This window comes from Cyprinodon tularosa, unplaced genomic scaffold (assembly GCF_016077235.1).
Source record: "Cyprinodon tularosa strain WSP-4 unplaced genomic scaffold, ASM1607723v1 ctg440, whole genome shotgun sequence".
NCBI lineage: Eukaryota > Metazoa > Chordata > Actinopteri > Cyprinodontiformes > Cyprinodontidae > Cyprinodon > Cyprinodon tularosa.
The window spans coordinates 431,227-444,930 of record NW_024039164.1 but is presented as its reverse complement, the minus strand read 5'-3'; the positions used below and the strand labels follow the sequence as shown (position 1 = coordinate 444,930).

Genomic DNA, 13,704 nt, shown 5'->3' with positions numbered 1-13,704 from the left:
AAAACACAGCACCATGTTTTTCACCATCATATTTCACTGTTTACTTGTCCCTCCATTGTTCCCTCTTTTATTTTTAGTCTGTTTTCATTTCTGTTTATTGATACATTCCTCTGTGCTCCTCTGGTTTCTTGCTTCCTCCTTCCGAACGTCACAGGTTAGCATTGCTCACCTCCGGCTTTGTTACAGCCAATTAGGAGAACCCACAATCAGTGCTTCCTCCCTGCACTCTTATGTAGGGCTTTGTGCCCCGCGACCAAGCTCAATGTTCTTCTCTCTAATCTTCCTGTCTCCTAGCAGCACAGTGAATATTGAGCCAGTCTGTAAATATGTGAAAATGTGTTGTTTCTGGAAGTGAATGTGCAGTTGAAAATAGAAGCTGCACTCAGGCATATGAAGAGCTGTTGAAATTACTGCACATTTCCCATCATGTGCATCGGACCTACAAAAGCTTTAATCATGTATAAGGGAGGAATTATACCAGAACAGAGTCAGACGGCTTTTAAATAAGCACTCATTATTTGCTCAAATAGAACAAACCGGAACTCTGCTCACATGAGTGGGAGACATCAGATTGTAAAGCACTGCCAGTAAATGAGACGCGCGGCAGCGCCACGTGACGCAGGTTCAGACGCAGGTGTTCAGCTTCACGGCCAAGTTAGATGTTCGCAGATCAGCACCTGGTGCTGTTCCTCCTCTAGAGCTGCAATGCCACAATCAACATCCAAAACCGCAGACTGTGTCGGGGTGAGCCTGCATCCACCAGCCCCCCCACCCAGTCAGCGACCTGCACTGTATGCTTTGGCAGCAAGTCATCCGGCTCGCTGCTGCAGACACGCAAGGCCAAACAGACCCATGCTGCTCTTTCTGCTAAGACTTTTTATCTTCAGAACTTTCATTCCAGTGCACTCCTATAACACCACTCCATCAGTGGTCTGTTTTAGGAAATCTTACTAAATAAAAGATTCTTTATTTATCTTTTTCAGCAGTAGTTGTTTACCTGATTGTTTTCTTTCGGAGGGTTTTTCAGGGACAGTGGTTGGGTGTTTTTCTCATCTGCAGCACTAAGTTAAGATAAAACCCACATCTGAGTGAGTCAGTACTCTGACTCTGCCTGCTGCACATAGAGTTTTACTTTTCAGCAGCGCCAAAACAGGACAGCAGGACTTGGACTTCCTTAAGACAGGCACTTAAAACCAAATTCTCCCAGAGTTTAATGGGATATCACCCATAGTATAAGAGCCTGATGAATCACTCCTACTCTTAAGACTTGACAAACGGCAGTTAATGATTTGCTCACCAAACTCTATTTAGCCAGTTTAGATGGGGATTACTGCAGGCTAATTATTAGCCTCATGCTAATTAATTTAGCAGCATTTGATTTCTATTGCACTCTATAAGAATGTGCTGTGAGCATCATAGGATATTATCATGCTATGTTATCTTCAGGGCCTACATGAATAGGATCTAACTCAGCACACTGCTGCCCTGACTGTATGTTTAACCTGCTGGATAGTGAACCTCCTCTCACCGATGGAGATGTTTTGTCAGTCTGAGTCAGTTTATTGCCAAAATGTAGGCCAAAAGACTCCGCTGTGCCATTCACCTTTTCCACGTGTTCCCTACATGGCTTGTGGCAAACTTCTTTTTTTTTATGTCTTTCTATAAACAACTTACTTAGAGCACTACTAATATATTTCCTGTCCAGACTTTCTTCTTTCTCCAACGCTTCTTTAACTGATTGCATTTGATTTTATGCTGGGGTATCTATCAAGAGTTATTGAAGACATAAGCCCCATTTACACTTATCTCTGAAAACCGATCGGTGCTAAGCTCTGTTCCTTATGACCATTTAAACATCACGCTAGTACGGTTCCTCTCTTCCTCTAACGGTACTACTGCTCTCCAGAGGTAAACAAGCAAAATAAACATGGCGACGTCCGTAATAATCAGGAAGTTTGCAGAGAGTCAGGCGAAAAAGGCAGCCTTCGATGAATTTCCTTGATAGTCAGCTTTAGGGAAGAGGATACGAAAAAAATGAACGTCTAATCAGGGCTTACAGACGCAGGAAACAAGGACAGACATAGAGGTTCATTACACTGCTAAGCAGAATCCTTACTGGAAATAGTTTTGCTCGGTAGGGAAGCTTGTATTTTTATGAATGTCTGAGTTTTCAAGATTACGGAGGTTGACTATAAGGAGATGACGCTGTCTGCTCAAGCGCTCTTAGTTATCTGATAACCGAGCCAGAACTGAACCGCGCCGAGCCCTACTGATGAACTAGTACTAGTTTAGCACGTTTTGGTTGAGTCTGGTGCTGTACGGTTCAGTTCTGCACACTCAACAGTTATCTTGGTTACCATGCTCAGACCGATCATGGCACAGTTTCAAAGGGTAGTGTAAATGGGGCTATAGACTTAGACAACTTTTATTGTCATTTTGTAACACAAAGAAACAAAACGAAATTAATTTTTTTTCAGCTTTCATGACATTTCCATTTCAGCAGCAGTGATCAAATGTAAGCAGTGTGGGAGAAGAAAATATGGTAAATAAAAAACCTTCAATATTAAAGTTCAGAGTATTAAATATATATGGTGGAATTACGCAGTGTTTTGGTTTGGTGTTGTCAATGTGAAGGAGAGTCTGGCATGCTTTAGAGTTTTCTAAACTTTTTCAAAACAAACGTTCCCTAAACTTTTCAGACTTTTCTCCTTTTCCACAATTGTATCCTGATTTTAATTATCTGCCTCATACTGTACAATTCCAATTGGTCGTATGGTCAAAGTAAGTAAGTATTTAGTAAAAATTTCCTAAAATAAGTGTATTTACCCTCAATTTGAGTAGGCAAATAAGATGATCTGCCAATCAAATTAGTAGTTTTACTCTTAAAATAAGATAAGTAGATAATATTCACTTGACATAAGACAATACAATCAGTTTTTCCTACTTTAAATGTAAATTGGAAAAAAAATCTCTTTTACCTTCTCAATTCAAGAGCAAATGCACTTATTTTTTGGAAAAATTACTTACCTAGATTTCTACTTTTTCCAGTGTGGTAATAGTTTTTTAGCTGATTGTTGTCTCTCTGTGGCTGGGCTGTACTGTTTTAGATTTGAATTCCAACTGTTGTAGGCTGTTTTGTTGTTGAACCAAGTGCCTGATGCTGATATCAAAGCTGTGAGATAGTAGATGAATCCAGTAAGTTTTGACATAAACCTGCAGCTTTGCTCTTTTTCTCGGCCCTTATCGTTTCAGCTCAGTGCTTTGGTGTCAATCAGCCAGCTTCAGTATTTTGATCCACTCGGATGGTTCTCAGTTTCTCTTTTTTAGAAAACCACATGCAGCTGTTTTTATCCACCAAAAGCAAAGCCTTATCACGCTGAAATAAAAACCAACGCTTTACATACCAGCTTTGCGTGAGTAGACATGGCAGAAAGGGCCTGGGTTCATTCCCGGTTATCCTGCGTGCAGCTTATCATTTCATATTTGTTGTCTGCGCTGTCGTATCAAATAAAGGCATGTAGGTCCAACTTTCTGAAGAAAGGCTCAAAATAACCCATCTGCTAATCCAGCGCGCATACTGTACATAGTTGGCAGCTCATTGGAGTGGTTTTAATACAGGAGTCCTCACAGTCTGGAAAAGTATAAAAATTGCATAAAAGTATGGAAAAATGTATTGCAGATGTTATTCCCTATCCCTAAGAACATTTTCAGTTAAAAAAACACCTTTTTTTCCAGTCCTACAACATATTTTTCTAGAGCCAATAAAAATCTACAAATGTAAAAAACTATGTACTCAATAAAATGCCTTATTTTGAAAGCAAAAGAAAATCAACATGACTTATTTCATATTTTTACATTTTGGAAAAATATGGAACATTAACTTTTAGAAGGAAATGAAACTTTCTTTTAGAACCATGCCATCTGAGTGAGCTTTTCCCATACACGTGGAAAATAAAGACAGAAATGCCATAGTTTGAAGCTCATTAAGCAGTTAATTACCTTTAAAAGTTTTGTCCCAGCTGACCCTTTTAAATTCAAAGCAGATATTGAACAGAAACGTTCAGTAGATCAGTGATAGGCAACCGTGGTAACCCATGTAACTTATACTGTTACCTAATTGTTGTATTAATCCATTTTTAAGAAATTGTTAAATGAGCTGTGTAGGAACGCTAAAATGTTTCTAACCAAAATAAACAATTTTTCATTTTGAAATTTAAAATTGGGAAAACCATTTTCAGTTTATAGATATCCCTTCTTATGTGTTTTTATGTATGAATCACTACCAGATGTCAAATAAAAATATCTGTCTCTGAAAATGTGATGACCAATAAAGTTAATTTATCTGGTTGCACCTTCTATGGTTGTGTCCATGCATAGCAAGAAGGGTTTAAATTGACCTGAAAAGTTCAAAATATGAATCAGAAAAAGAACTGTCCTAATTACAAAAACTGCTTGGAAAAACATTAGCCTTAACATGTAACAGGCAGGTATTATTAGGGTTTAACAAGCACATACAGAAATAATATGAACATGTGTTCTTCTCCGGTACTGTTTGTCTCGTGTCTGGTGTGTTGCCCTACGATGGACTGGTGACCTGTCCAGGGTGGACACACCGCCTCTTGCCTGTAGACAGCTGGAGATAGACACCAGCACCCCTCGCTTGGGATAACATGACAGAAAATGGATGGAAGTTCAAAATATGGTTGAATTTATTTTCTGGAAAAAGTTTACCATTTACATCACACACCCAGACAATAAGCTAACAATACAGTTATATTTCTTAGTTTTACCTTTAATTCATCACTCGTACAATTTACATCAAATATGGACTTTCCAGATAAGAAATATATCTGATCATCATGTACTAAATAGGTTAATGTTTGTGTTTTTTTTCCTGTCTATTTGATATGTTAGCTGCTGACTCTTATTTCTAAGGGTGCCAAATCCAAACATGTTCCCCAGAGAAAGTAAGGAAGTAAGAACTCACACTTCCAGTCAATGAAGATCAGGCGAACAGAATAGTTTACACTTTTAATAGTCTACACTTTTAAACATGCCTTTGATCTTAGAAAGGTGCTTCAATGTGCTCAGCAGAGCAATTATTAGTCATCCATGCATAGATGCACATGCAAGTGGAGGCGGAACTACTGTGCTTAAAGTTTTATCAGGAATATCTTGGTCTTCAGAGTTTTTCCTACAGCAGATGGTCTCTGAATGCACCATTCTGCTTAAAACACATGTCATAAGTCTTTGTCAAAGCCACTGATGTTTAGGTTTGTATGGACTATGGAGTCTTTGGTGTTCCTGTTGTTTTTGTTCAGTCATTATGGTTGCTGCTGGATCATTTGATCTTCTTACGGATGTTAACCATACAAGTTTTTTTCACATGTCCTGCTGTGGTGTTGCAGGCATGCCATATACTGTATAGAAGAAGGTTTCCAACATATGCCAGGGCAGGTTTGCTCTGCTAATCTGATTTATTCAATGCATATTCAATCCAGCATCGAAGTAGATAGAGCATATTTCTATAAACCATGAGGTGAAATTATTGGTGGACCTTGTTTAATGAAAGAAAAACCCACAATGATTACAGAAATATTCTGAATCTGCCAAAAGTAATAATATTATTAAAAATCAATGAAAATTAATGGATGAAAGTCAGACATTGTTTTTCAATCATGCTTCAACAGAATGATAAAAAAATAAAAATAAACTCATGAAACAGAGGTGAAACAAAAATGATGGTATCTATAACTTGATATTTTGTTGCACAACCTTTTGAGGTAATCAGAGCAATAAAACAATTCCTATAACTGTCAATGAGACTTCCACTCCTCTCAGCAGGTATTTTGGTCCACTCTCCATTAGGAAAACTGGTCAAATAGTCTCAGGTTTAAAGGCTGCCTTTTCCTGACGGTATGTTTCAGCTCCTTCCAAAGCTGCTCGTTAGGATCTAGGTCAGGGCTAGATGGCCACTTCAGAATACTCCAGTGTTTTCGTCCTAACTATTTTTAGCTGTTTGTTTTCACGATTAACCTCTATAATCCCTTGAAAGTCTGAAGATTTCTAACCTTGCGCTGCAATTTGGATTGTTGTGAGAGCTGAGTTTTCAGTCTCACAACAAATCCGTAGATTTGTAACGTAGAAATAACGTAGACCTCAACACAGTTCTACACATATTAATCTGGCTACTGACAGGTTAGGAGATTTCATTAAACCCTTTAAAGTTTCAAGACACCCTTTACCAGATTAAGCAATTCAGTGCCAAACCATAACAGAGCCTCCTGCTTCACAGTAGGAACAGTGTTCTTTTTCTACATTTTTCCATCTGCAAACATAGGGCTCTTCCATTAGTATTCGTATGATCCATCTCTTTGACATGTTTTCCTCCTGCAGCCACATCCAGTGAGGGTTGCTACAGTCCTGTGGTTTTTACATTTCTGGATAATATGTGCAACTCACAGGAACATCTAGCTGCTTGGTGATGGTAGCTAGACAGCTAGGCAGCTAGACACAAAGAAACACCTCTGTGCAACCATAAGACCTAAACAAAATTAGGCTCAACTTGACTGCCTACTGAGGATATAATTCAGCTATTTTAATTAGGCGATTTGGACTAAGGACATGTCTAAATGTTGCAGGACATCAACCCTCGAGGACTGCCAGTACCCATCTTTAATTTAGCGTGACATTGGACGCATCACTTGCTTTAACAAGACAACTAATCCAAGTCATTGATGTAATGTTGCAGCCCAGACATACTTCGGTTTTAAAAGACTCGACTAGTGTGACTAAAAAAGTTTCCTGTGAAAGCTGGATGGCTTAATCTATTCAACTGAATGGAATTGTCATCAGTATTTTCATATATTTTGGCTAAAGTTGGTTTCTATCTCAACTTATTTAAAAAAATAGAGGTTAAAATGCTTATTATATAATGCTTTTAAATATTACAAATTGGGAAAATGCAAACAGTAACAAACTTGTCTATTAGATCAATAATTTCTAAACATGTGCAGAGCCATTTTACAGAATCCTATAACATCAACCATTTTCAATAAATGATATTGATCTATAATAATAAAAGCATTTGCAAAGTTTCACAGTCATCCCAGTTCACAGAACTGGGATGTCCTTTTTCCACCTGACCGACTTTTTATTTTTCTGGACACCCATGCAATTAACCATCTTTCCACCCTTCACTGGTCATCTGTCTCTCTTCTTATATTCCCTGTTTTACTGTCTGTTATCTTCTTGTTCTTTTTTCCTGTTTGTTCATTTCTTTGTATTATTACACCTTCTCTATCATCTTTCTTTTTCAGTCCAGTTGCAGTTTTCTAGATTCCATCCACCTATTTAGTAAGAAGGGAACATTATCTTTTAATTAGATGGCAGTTAAAATAAAGGAGCGCTTGTCCTCAAACTTCTATGTATTTACCTTGGTAATTGGTTTCGGTACACACCCAGCCGAGGAAATTGCCCACAGAAGTGACATGCTGCATAATATGGCGCTTTGTTTTTACAAACCCAGACGGTTTATTTGAAAATGTCTTCTTTTTTTCCTACAGCCATTTTTAAAGTAACGCTAAATGATTTTGATTTACCTGGATTTTTGATTTACAAACTTTCACACTTTAATTTTTCCCACAGATTCTTATTTATTTTTTTAATCTAAAACTCTGTATGAGTTTGGGATAAATTCTGCTGTTCTATTTTGTGCCTCAGGCTGTGCAACCCCAGATGAGCTGAGCACAGAAAGAGCCCATTCTGCAGTGGAGAAGATGTTTGAGACCCTCCGCGGTTTAAGCCACATGAGAGACCACCTCAAGCAGCTGCGGTCGGTTTACACTGCAAGTGATGGAGTCCACCAGGTCAGAGATGATTCTTTTTCTCTCATTATTTTGGGATTGCAGTGATGCGTGCTATTTTCACTGCAAAAAATAGTAGAACTTTCTTAAAATACTTGTATTCACCTTACTTTAAGTAGGTATATAAGACGATCTGCCAATAGAATGAGTATTTTTATACTTCACATAAGACAATTAAATGTTATAGACTTGAAATGAAACAATACAGTGTTTTTTTTTTCCTATTTCAAATGTATTTTGTCTTATTTCATTGACAAAAATTACCTGGTTAATTCAAGAAAAAATGTCCTTATTTTAAGAAAGATTTACTTATTTAGATTAGCATTTTTTGCAGTGTAAGTGTGATCTTGTTGCTACTTGTTGTTTTTATCTTTATTTATTTTTCTTATCCCCAACACCCTTTGCTTTATCATCTCAGCAACATAAAATATACATTCAGTATATTCATAACAGGTAGTGGAAATCCAAAAGGCCAAATCTATTATTCATATCATTCAAGAATACAATATAGTAGCAAGCATTGCATCCAGTAATTTTACCCTCAGCTTTTTATTGTCATTACACTGTCACAAGTACAGAGCAACAAAATTCACCTTTAACCCATCTCCTTGGGGAGCAGTGGCTGCCATTGTGTGGTGCCCGGGGAGCAGTGTGGGGTTAAGTTTTTTTTTTTTATCTCTGTATTGCAATGTGAAGCTCTACTACTTAATCTAAAACTGCCACTCAAATCATTTTTAGCCATAGTTATTCAGCGCTGCATGTTAAACTGTTTTTAGATTGCTTGCAAAGTCAAATAACTGCTTGTTAAGGTTAGTGAATTCTAGCTAAATTCTTAACATTTTATGGAAAAACATAGAAAAAATGAAATGCAGCATTGGGCAAGGGTTAAAATAGATAATTTATATAATTTAATGCTTATTTGAGGTCAAGATGGATTTACATCGAGATTTTGTACTAGCAACTTTTGGGGGCTCATCCGGGATCCAACATTTTCAACAATGTTCCTTCTTTTTACAAACCCTTTATAGTTCTTCAATCTTTTTAGATCACTATGTTTTATTTTTATTTCAATTTGTTGTTAATTTGTTGTGCAATTTTAACGAATACATTCAAAATAAATTTTATTTAGTTTTAATATTTCAGTTTTAAATAGGATTATAGCCCTTTTTCTGTTTTGTTGTACTAAGTAATAAACAGAATTTGGTCAAAATGGAAACTTATTAATATGAATCCACCTGATTTACTGTTTGGACAAAACTATTGCAGAAATATTGCTGCGAATGTCTAGATTTCAAGAAATTTTTTTAAAGGGATGTATCAATTTGTTAAGTTTCATGTGAAAGAGAAACTTGAAGTAAGGTAGAGTTTTAAAGCGGCATAGTCACATAATTTTTTTTTATTTTATTCACAGTAGGTCAATCTGGTTGCAGACAATATTTTCTGAAATATTACCATATCAGGCTTGCACATGTTTTGTAATTTTTTATTAAGTTTTACATTTGCTAGATTTTTTAGTAAATAATGCCCTTGGTGTGTGTTTCCTTTAAGGTATGAAAGGTATGATATTGTGCTTATGCAAACGAGATAATCAAGGAGGTAATAGGCTAAACTAGTTAGCACCTTTCAGTGGAGTTATGAAAATAATGATGAAAACTCATCGATCACTTTAGATACAGATGTACAGAAAATGCAGATGTTGCTGCAGATTAGATGGATGCTGAAGTAAAAGTCCTTACTTATACTGATACAAATAAGTACAAATAAATTAATAGATGGATAGATTGATTGACTGCTCTATATAATGTGGAGGGAATGCAGACTACTAAAGATCAGAATCCAGGGCTTATCAATGGTGTAATTACTGGTGAAATAGCATCTGATTGCATAAAATTTGCCCTCATTCAAATGAAAATGTTTTAACCTATGACTTTTTATTTTAATTAATCATCATCATGTCCCGGTTGGTGTTTGGCAACATTTCTTTTTCCTTAATGTTCTTTTGGGAGGCTGCAAGAAGGATTCGCTTGGCATCAGAACTTGGAAAGACTGTAGATACATTTAGTCTAAATAGCACTATCAGAGTGGACAGCTGGTGTCAATAAGCTTCATCGTGATCAAATGTTTTTTTGTCTTTTACGTTACATGTGTTTAACGCCACTATGTCTTTTTATGTTTATTTTTGCAAACATACAAAACTTGCCATGGAAAGAGAATATAATTGATTATATTGTCTATTAATACAAAAATGTTATCACTAAACTGCACAATGCAATCCCAGTGTTTCTTTTTACTTAAGACAAGGAAAAACAATAAACCTATTTCAAATTATAGACCAGCATCTTATATATGCAAATGAGCCACAGTAACTTTGTTAGAACAGATCTGTTTATTTGTATTTTGGTGGAATTATGGAAATAACTTCATGTAAAAGGAAAACAGCATGACATCTGCCAGCTACCGCAGGTTTTCAAGAAACATCAGAAATCCATCAGCTAACCCAGCTGGAGTTCACTAAGGTGGATATTAGTTGATCCAGATGACTGTCAGATTCAGCTTTTCTTTATACACTAAGGTCCCATTTTCCTGGAATCCTTTTTTAAAGGTTATTTAGGGGCAGGCTGAGTCAAGTTGCTCTGTTAGCGGAGTGCTTGTTTTATTTCAGTAAAAGTTAAGGAGCATCTCACCTCAAGGGAGTCAAGGGTGTTTTCAGTGTCATGATGTTTTGTAAGTTGGTCACTGTATGCTGTTTAAAAAGGCATAATCAAGGTCACTCTTTTAATTAATTGTCAAAAATAAGTTTATTGGTGAAAAAGATGAAAAAAAGAAAAAGAAGGAAAATTTTAAATGTTTTGTAAAATGATGCACTGAGCCTTTAAAATTACACAAGATTGAACTACTTCCATTTAAAAGCAATCAGATAAGTTTTTTTATTATTATTATTTGTTATACAATAAAAATGTGCCTTTGGTTTGTTTACTGCTTAATTTTAGCAATATTAGTATGTAAAAATTATATAAACAAAACTTACTAAAGTGTTTTACTCAGAGTAAGAAATACACATATCTAAAAAAAAAAAAGAGGCTGAGGGTCCAAGAAAAGGTCAGAATAAAACTCTGTTATATTTCAAGCCCCACAAATCAATGCCTTTTTCTCTACAGAAAGTTTTTCAGGGTAAATAATTTGCAAATGGTTCACATGTCCATTGCAAAACACCAGACTATGTAGTAATATGATGTATTTAAAATGTTGGCATTGTCAAAGGAAAACAGTTTATTCATAAATGGAACGAAGAGCTGGAAAGACGGCTGTGAAGCAGAACAAGTTCATAAGAGAAGGAACTTATTCAGTCATATAATGAATGTTTATTACATGTATGGAAAGCTCTCAGAAATAGAATTAATAAAAGTGCTTTTTGGTCCTTTGGAAATTCAACAAAATTTATTCTCTACCAGTTTCTGTTTCTCTGAGTTTAAAAACAGTTGTAGTTCACTAGAATTAGCAAAAACTAGAAAGATGTAGAGCTTTATTTTCTCCTTCAGTAAAATGTTGGAGGATTTTTTTGTTTTTCTTAAAATAAGTACTTTTTTTTTTCTTGATTTGAGGAGATAAATTTGACACTTTGCCGATGGCACAAGACAGTTTACATTTAAAATACAAAAAAAGAAAAATGTGCATTGTCTTATTGTCTTCAAATGCTTATTATGCTAAAGGACCTATACTTATAGCGCTTTTTCAAGTCAGAGGACTTGACCAAAGTTCTTTTCACTGCATTCAGTCATTCAAAAACTGATGGTGGTAAACTACAGTGTAACCACAGCTGCCCTGGGTCTCACTGACTGAAGCAAGGCTGCCGTACAATGGCGCCACCAGTCCCTCTGATCACCATTACTACGCAACAAGGGTCATGTGTCTTGCCCAAGGACACCATTACACCGGGGCTTGAACTGACAACCCTCCGGTTCCAGGGCTCCTTCATCTGACGCCACTGTGGCCCCAATATAATCTAATTATCTTAATTTAAAAGTAAAAATACTAATTCCATTGGCAACTCATCTTATTTACCCACTCAAATTAAGGGTACATACACTAAATACATAAATTTAAGACATTTTTACTTGTTTCTAGATTGTTTTATGTTTATGCATTTAGTAGATGCTTTTATCGAAAGCGACTTACAAAGTAGACACAATTTCATAGTTATCATCAATATGACAAAAAGTTCTCTAAAGGAAAAAATCCCTAATCAGAATCAGTGGTGACAGCAAAAAGATAGAGGGAAGGTGGACAGAGTAATAAAGGGGAACAGAGCTATGGGTAAGAGTTAGGATAGGAGATGCTCCTTGAAGAGGTGTCGTTTTGCAGTGTGAGACTGGCTCACTCCAATACATCCTAAACACGTTCCATTGGAGTGAGCTCTGCTAACTGGGTAGCCACTGGAGAACAATGGACTCATTGTTATCTTTAAGAAATCAGTTTGAGATGACTTGGGATTTGTGACATGTAGTATTATCCTTCAGGATGTTTCTGTTACAAGGTGGTTAGTCTGTGGTCAGTAAAACTCTGTGGACTGGAGAGTTTAAATGATGCTCATTTAAGAGAAGCCCAACAGCTGCCTCCTCCATTCTACTTTACCAGCAGACTTATAGGGAAGGATGGGTCTGTTTTCTTCGTATCTAGATTACATTTTAACCTGACCGTAAATGTTGAAGCTTAAGTCATTTCTCAGAGGATCACGCATCATTTTTTAAGTTTTAAATTTTTTCAGCCTCATCAAATCAAAGCTTAATTTTCAAAGTTTTTTTTTCAGGTCAGCAGTTCGTAAAATGTTCAGCCACTCCTACGTCCTCCTTCATCCTGAATCAGATCCATGGTTTGAGCTTTAACGAGTCATCTTCCCTTCGTTTAGATGCTTAAATGTATCAAGCTGCTGCAACATGATTGGCTGATACGCTGTTTGTGTTAAAGCAATTTCAAATCATGAGAGTCTGTGTATGAGGTGATTAGTGCTTTATTTTGAATAAGTATGGAATATTAATGATTAGAAAGACTTCTGAAAAAACCGACAACATTAACAGACACATGACAGCTCCTCTGTTTGCATTAATTATGCTCCTGTAATTCAAGTAATAGCTGTTCATGCCAGCAGAGTGCAGAAATTGAAAGCTGTTCCAAGAAAAGGAGAACTTAAATTAGCTGCAAGTGGTCAAACCTGTGGCAGAATGAGCCTGAACCAATAAACTGAGGTCTCCAGAGAGAGGAGGTTTAATTTCCCTGCTGGTGTAAGAGCCCCAGTTAGGCTCTAAGAGCACAGAGATGGGACTTACATAAGAGAACCCAGTCTCTACTGATCCGCCACATTATTATGGCCCATTACCAAGTAGTTGGGGTCTTTGTGACATTCACTGGTTTTTCCAGAACGCCCCACAGATAAATTGAGATCCTGAAATTTGTTGTTCCTCATTGCTTTGTTGATAAATTCGTCGGGTATGACGTGGACATCCTGACCTTTTTGAAGCTGCTGAACCTCGCAGCAAACTAACCCACATACTCCAAAACATGTACCTTTAATCTGGAAAAAAAAAGGGATGCGTTATATGCAACCCATTTTTAGGGAACAAATAAAAACAAAACTGCTGATTATTTTATTCACTGCAACATCCCAGCCTGATACTTTTTTTGTGTCAAAGTGGGACTATTTGGTTATGAAACTTTTTTTTTTCCCTACAACCAGATACTATTAACCATTAAAAGTATTTCAACAGATACTTGATACTCTTATTTCAAGCAGCCTGTTTTTACATGCATGCTTGTGTTTGCAGAGGAATATTTAGGCCGTGTC

General features: G+C 36.5%; 1 protein-coding gene across 1 annotated transcript in view; it reads left to right on the top strand.

Annotated features, from left to right (window-relative positions):
• Nucleotides 1-13,704, top strand: part of scfd2 (sec1 family domain containing 2) — a 160,023-nt gene that overhangs the window by 130,243 nt on the left and 16,076 nt on the right. Inside the window, exon 6 of the mRNA XM_038300144.1 lies at nucleotides 7,723-7,868. Within this exon, the coding sequence (XP_038156072.1) occupies nucleotides 7,723-7,868 (146 nt within the window). The remainder of the gene's footprint in view (nucleotides 1-7,722; nucleotides 7,869-13,704) is intronic.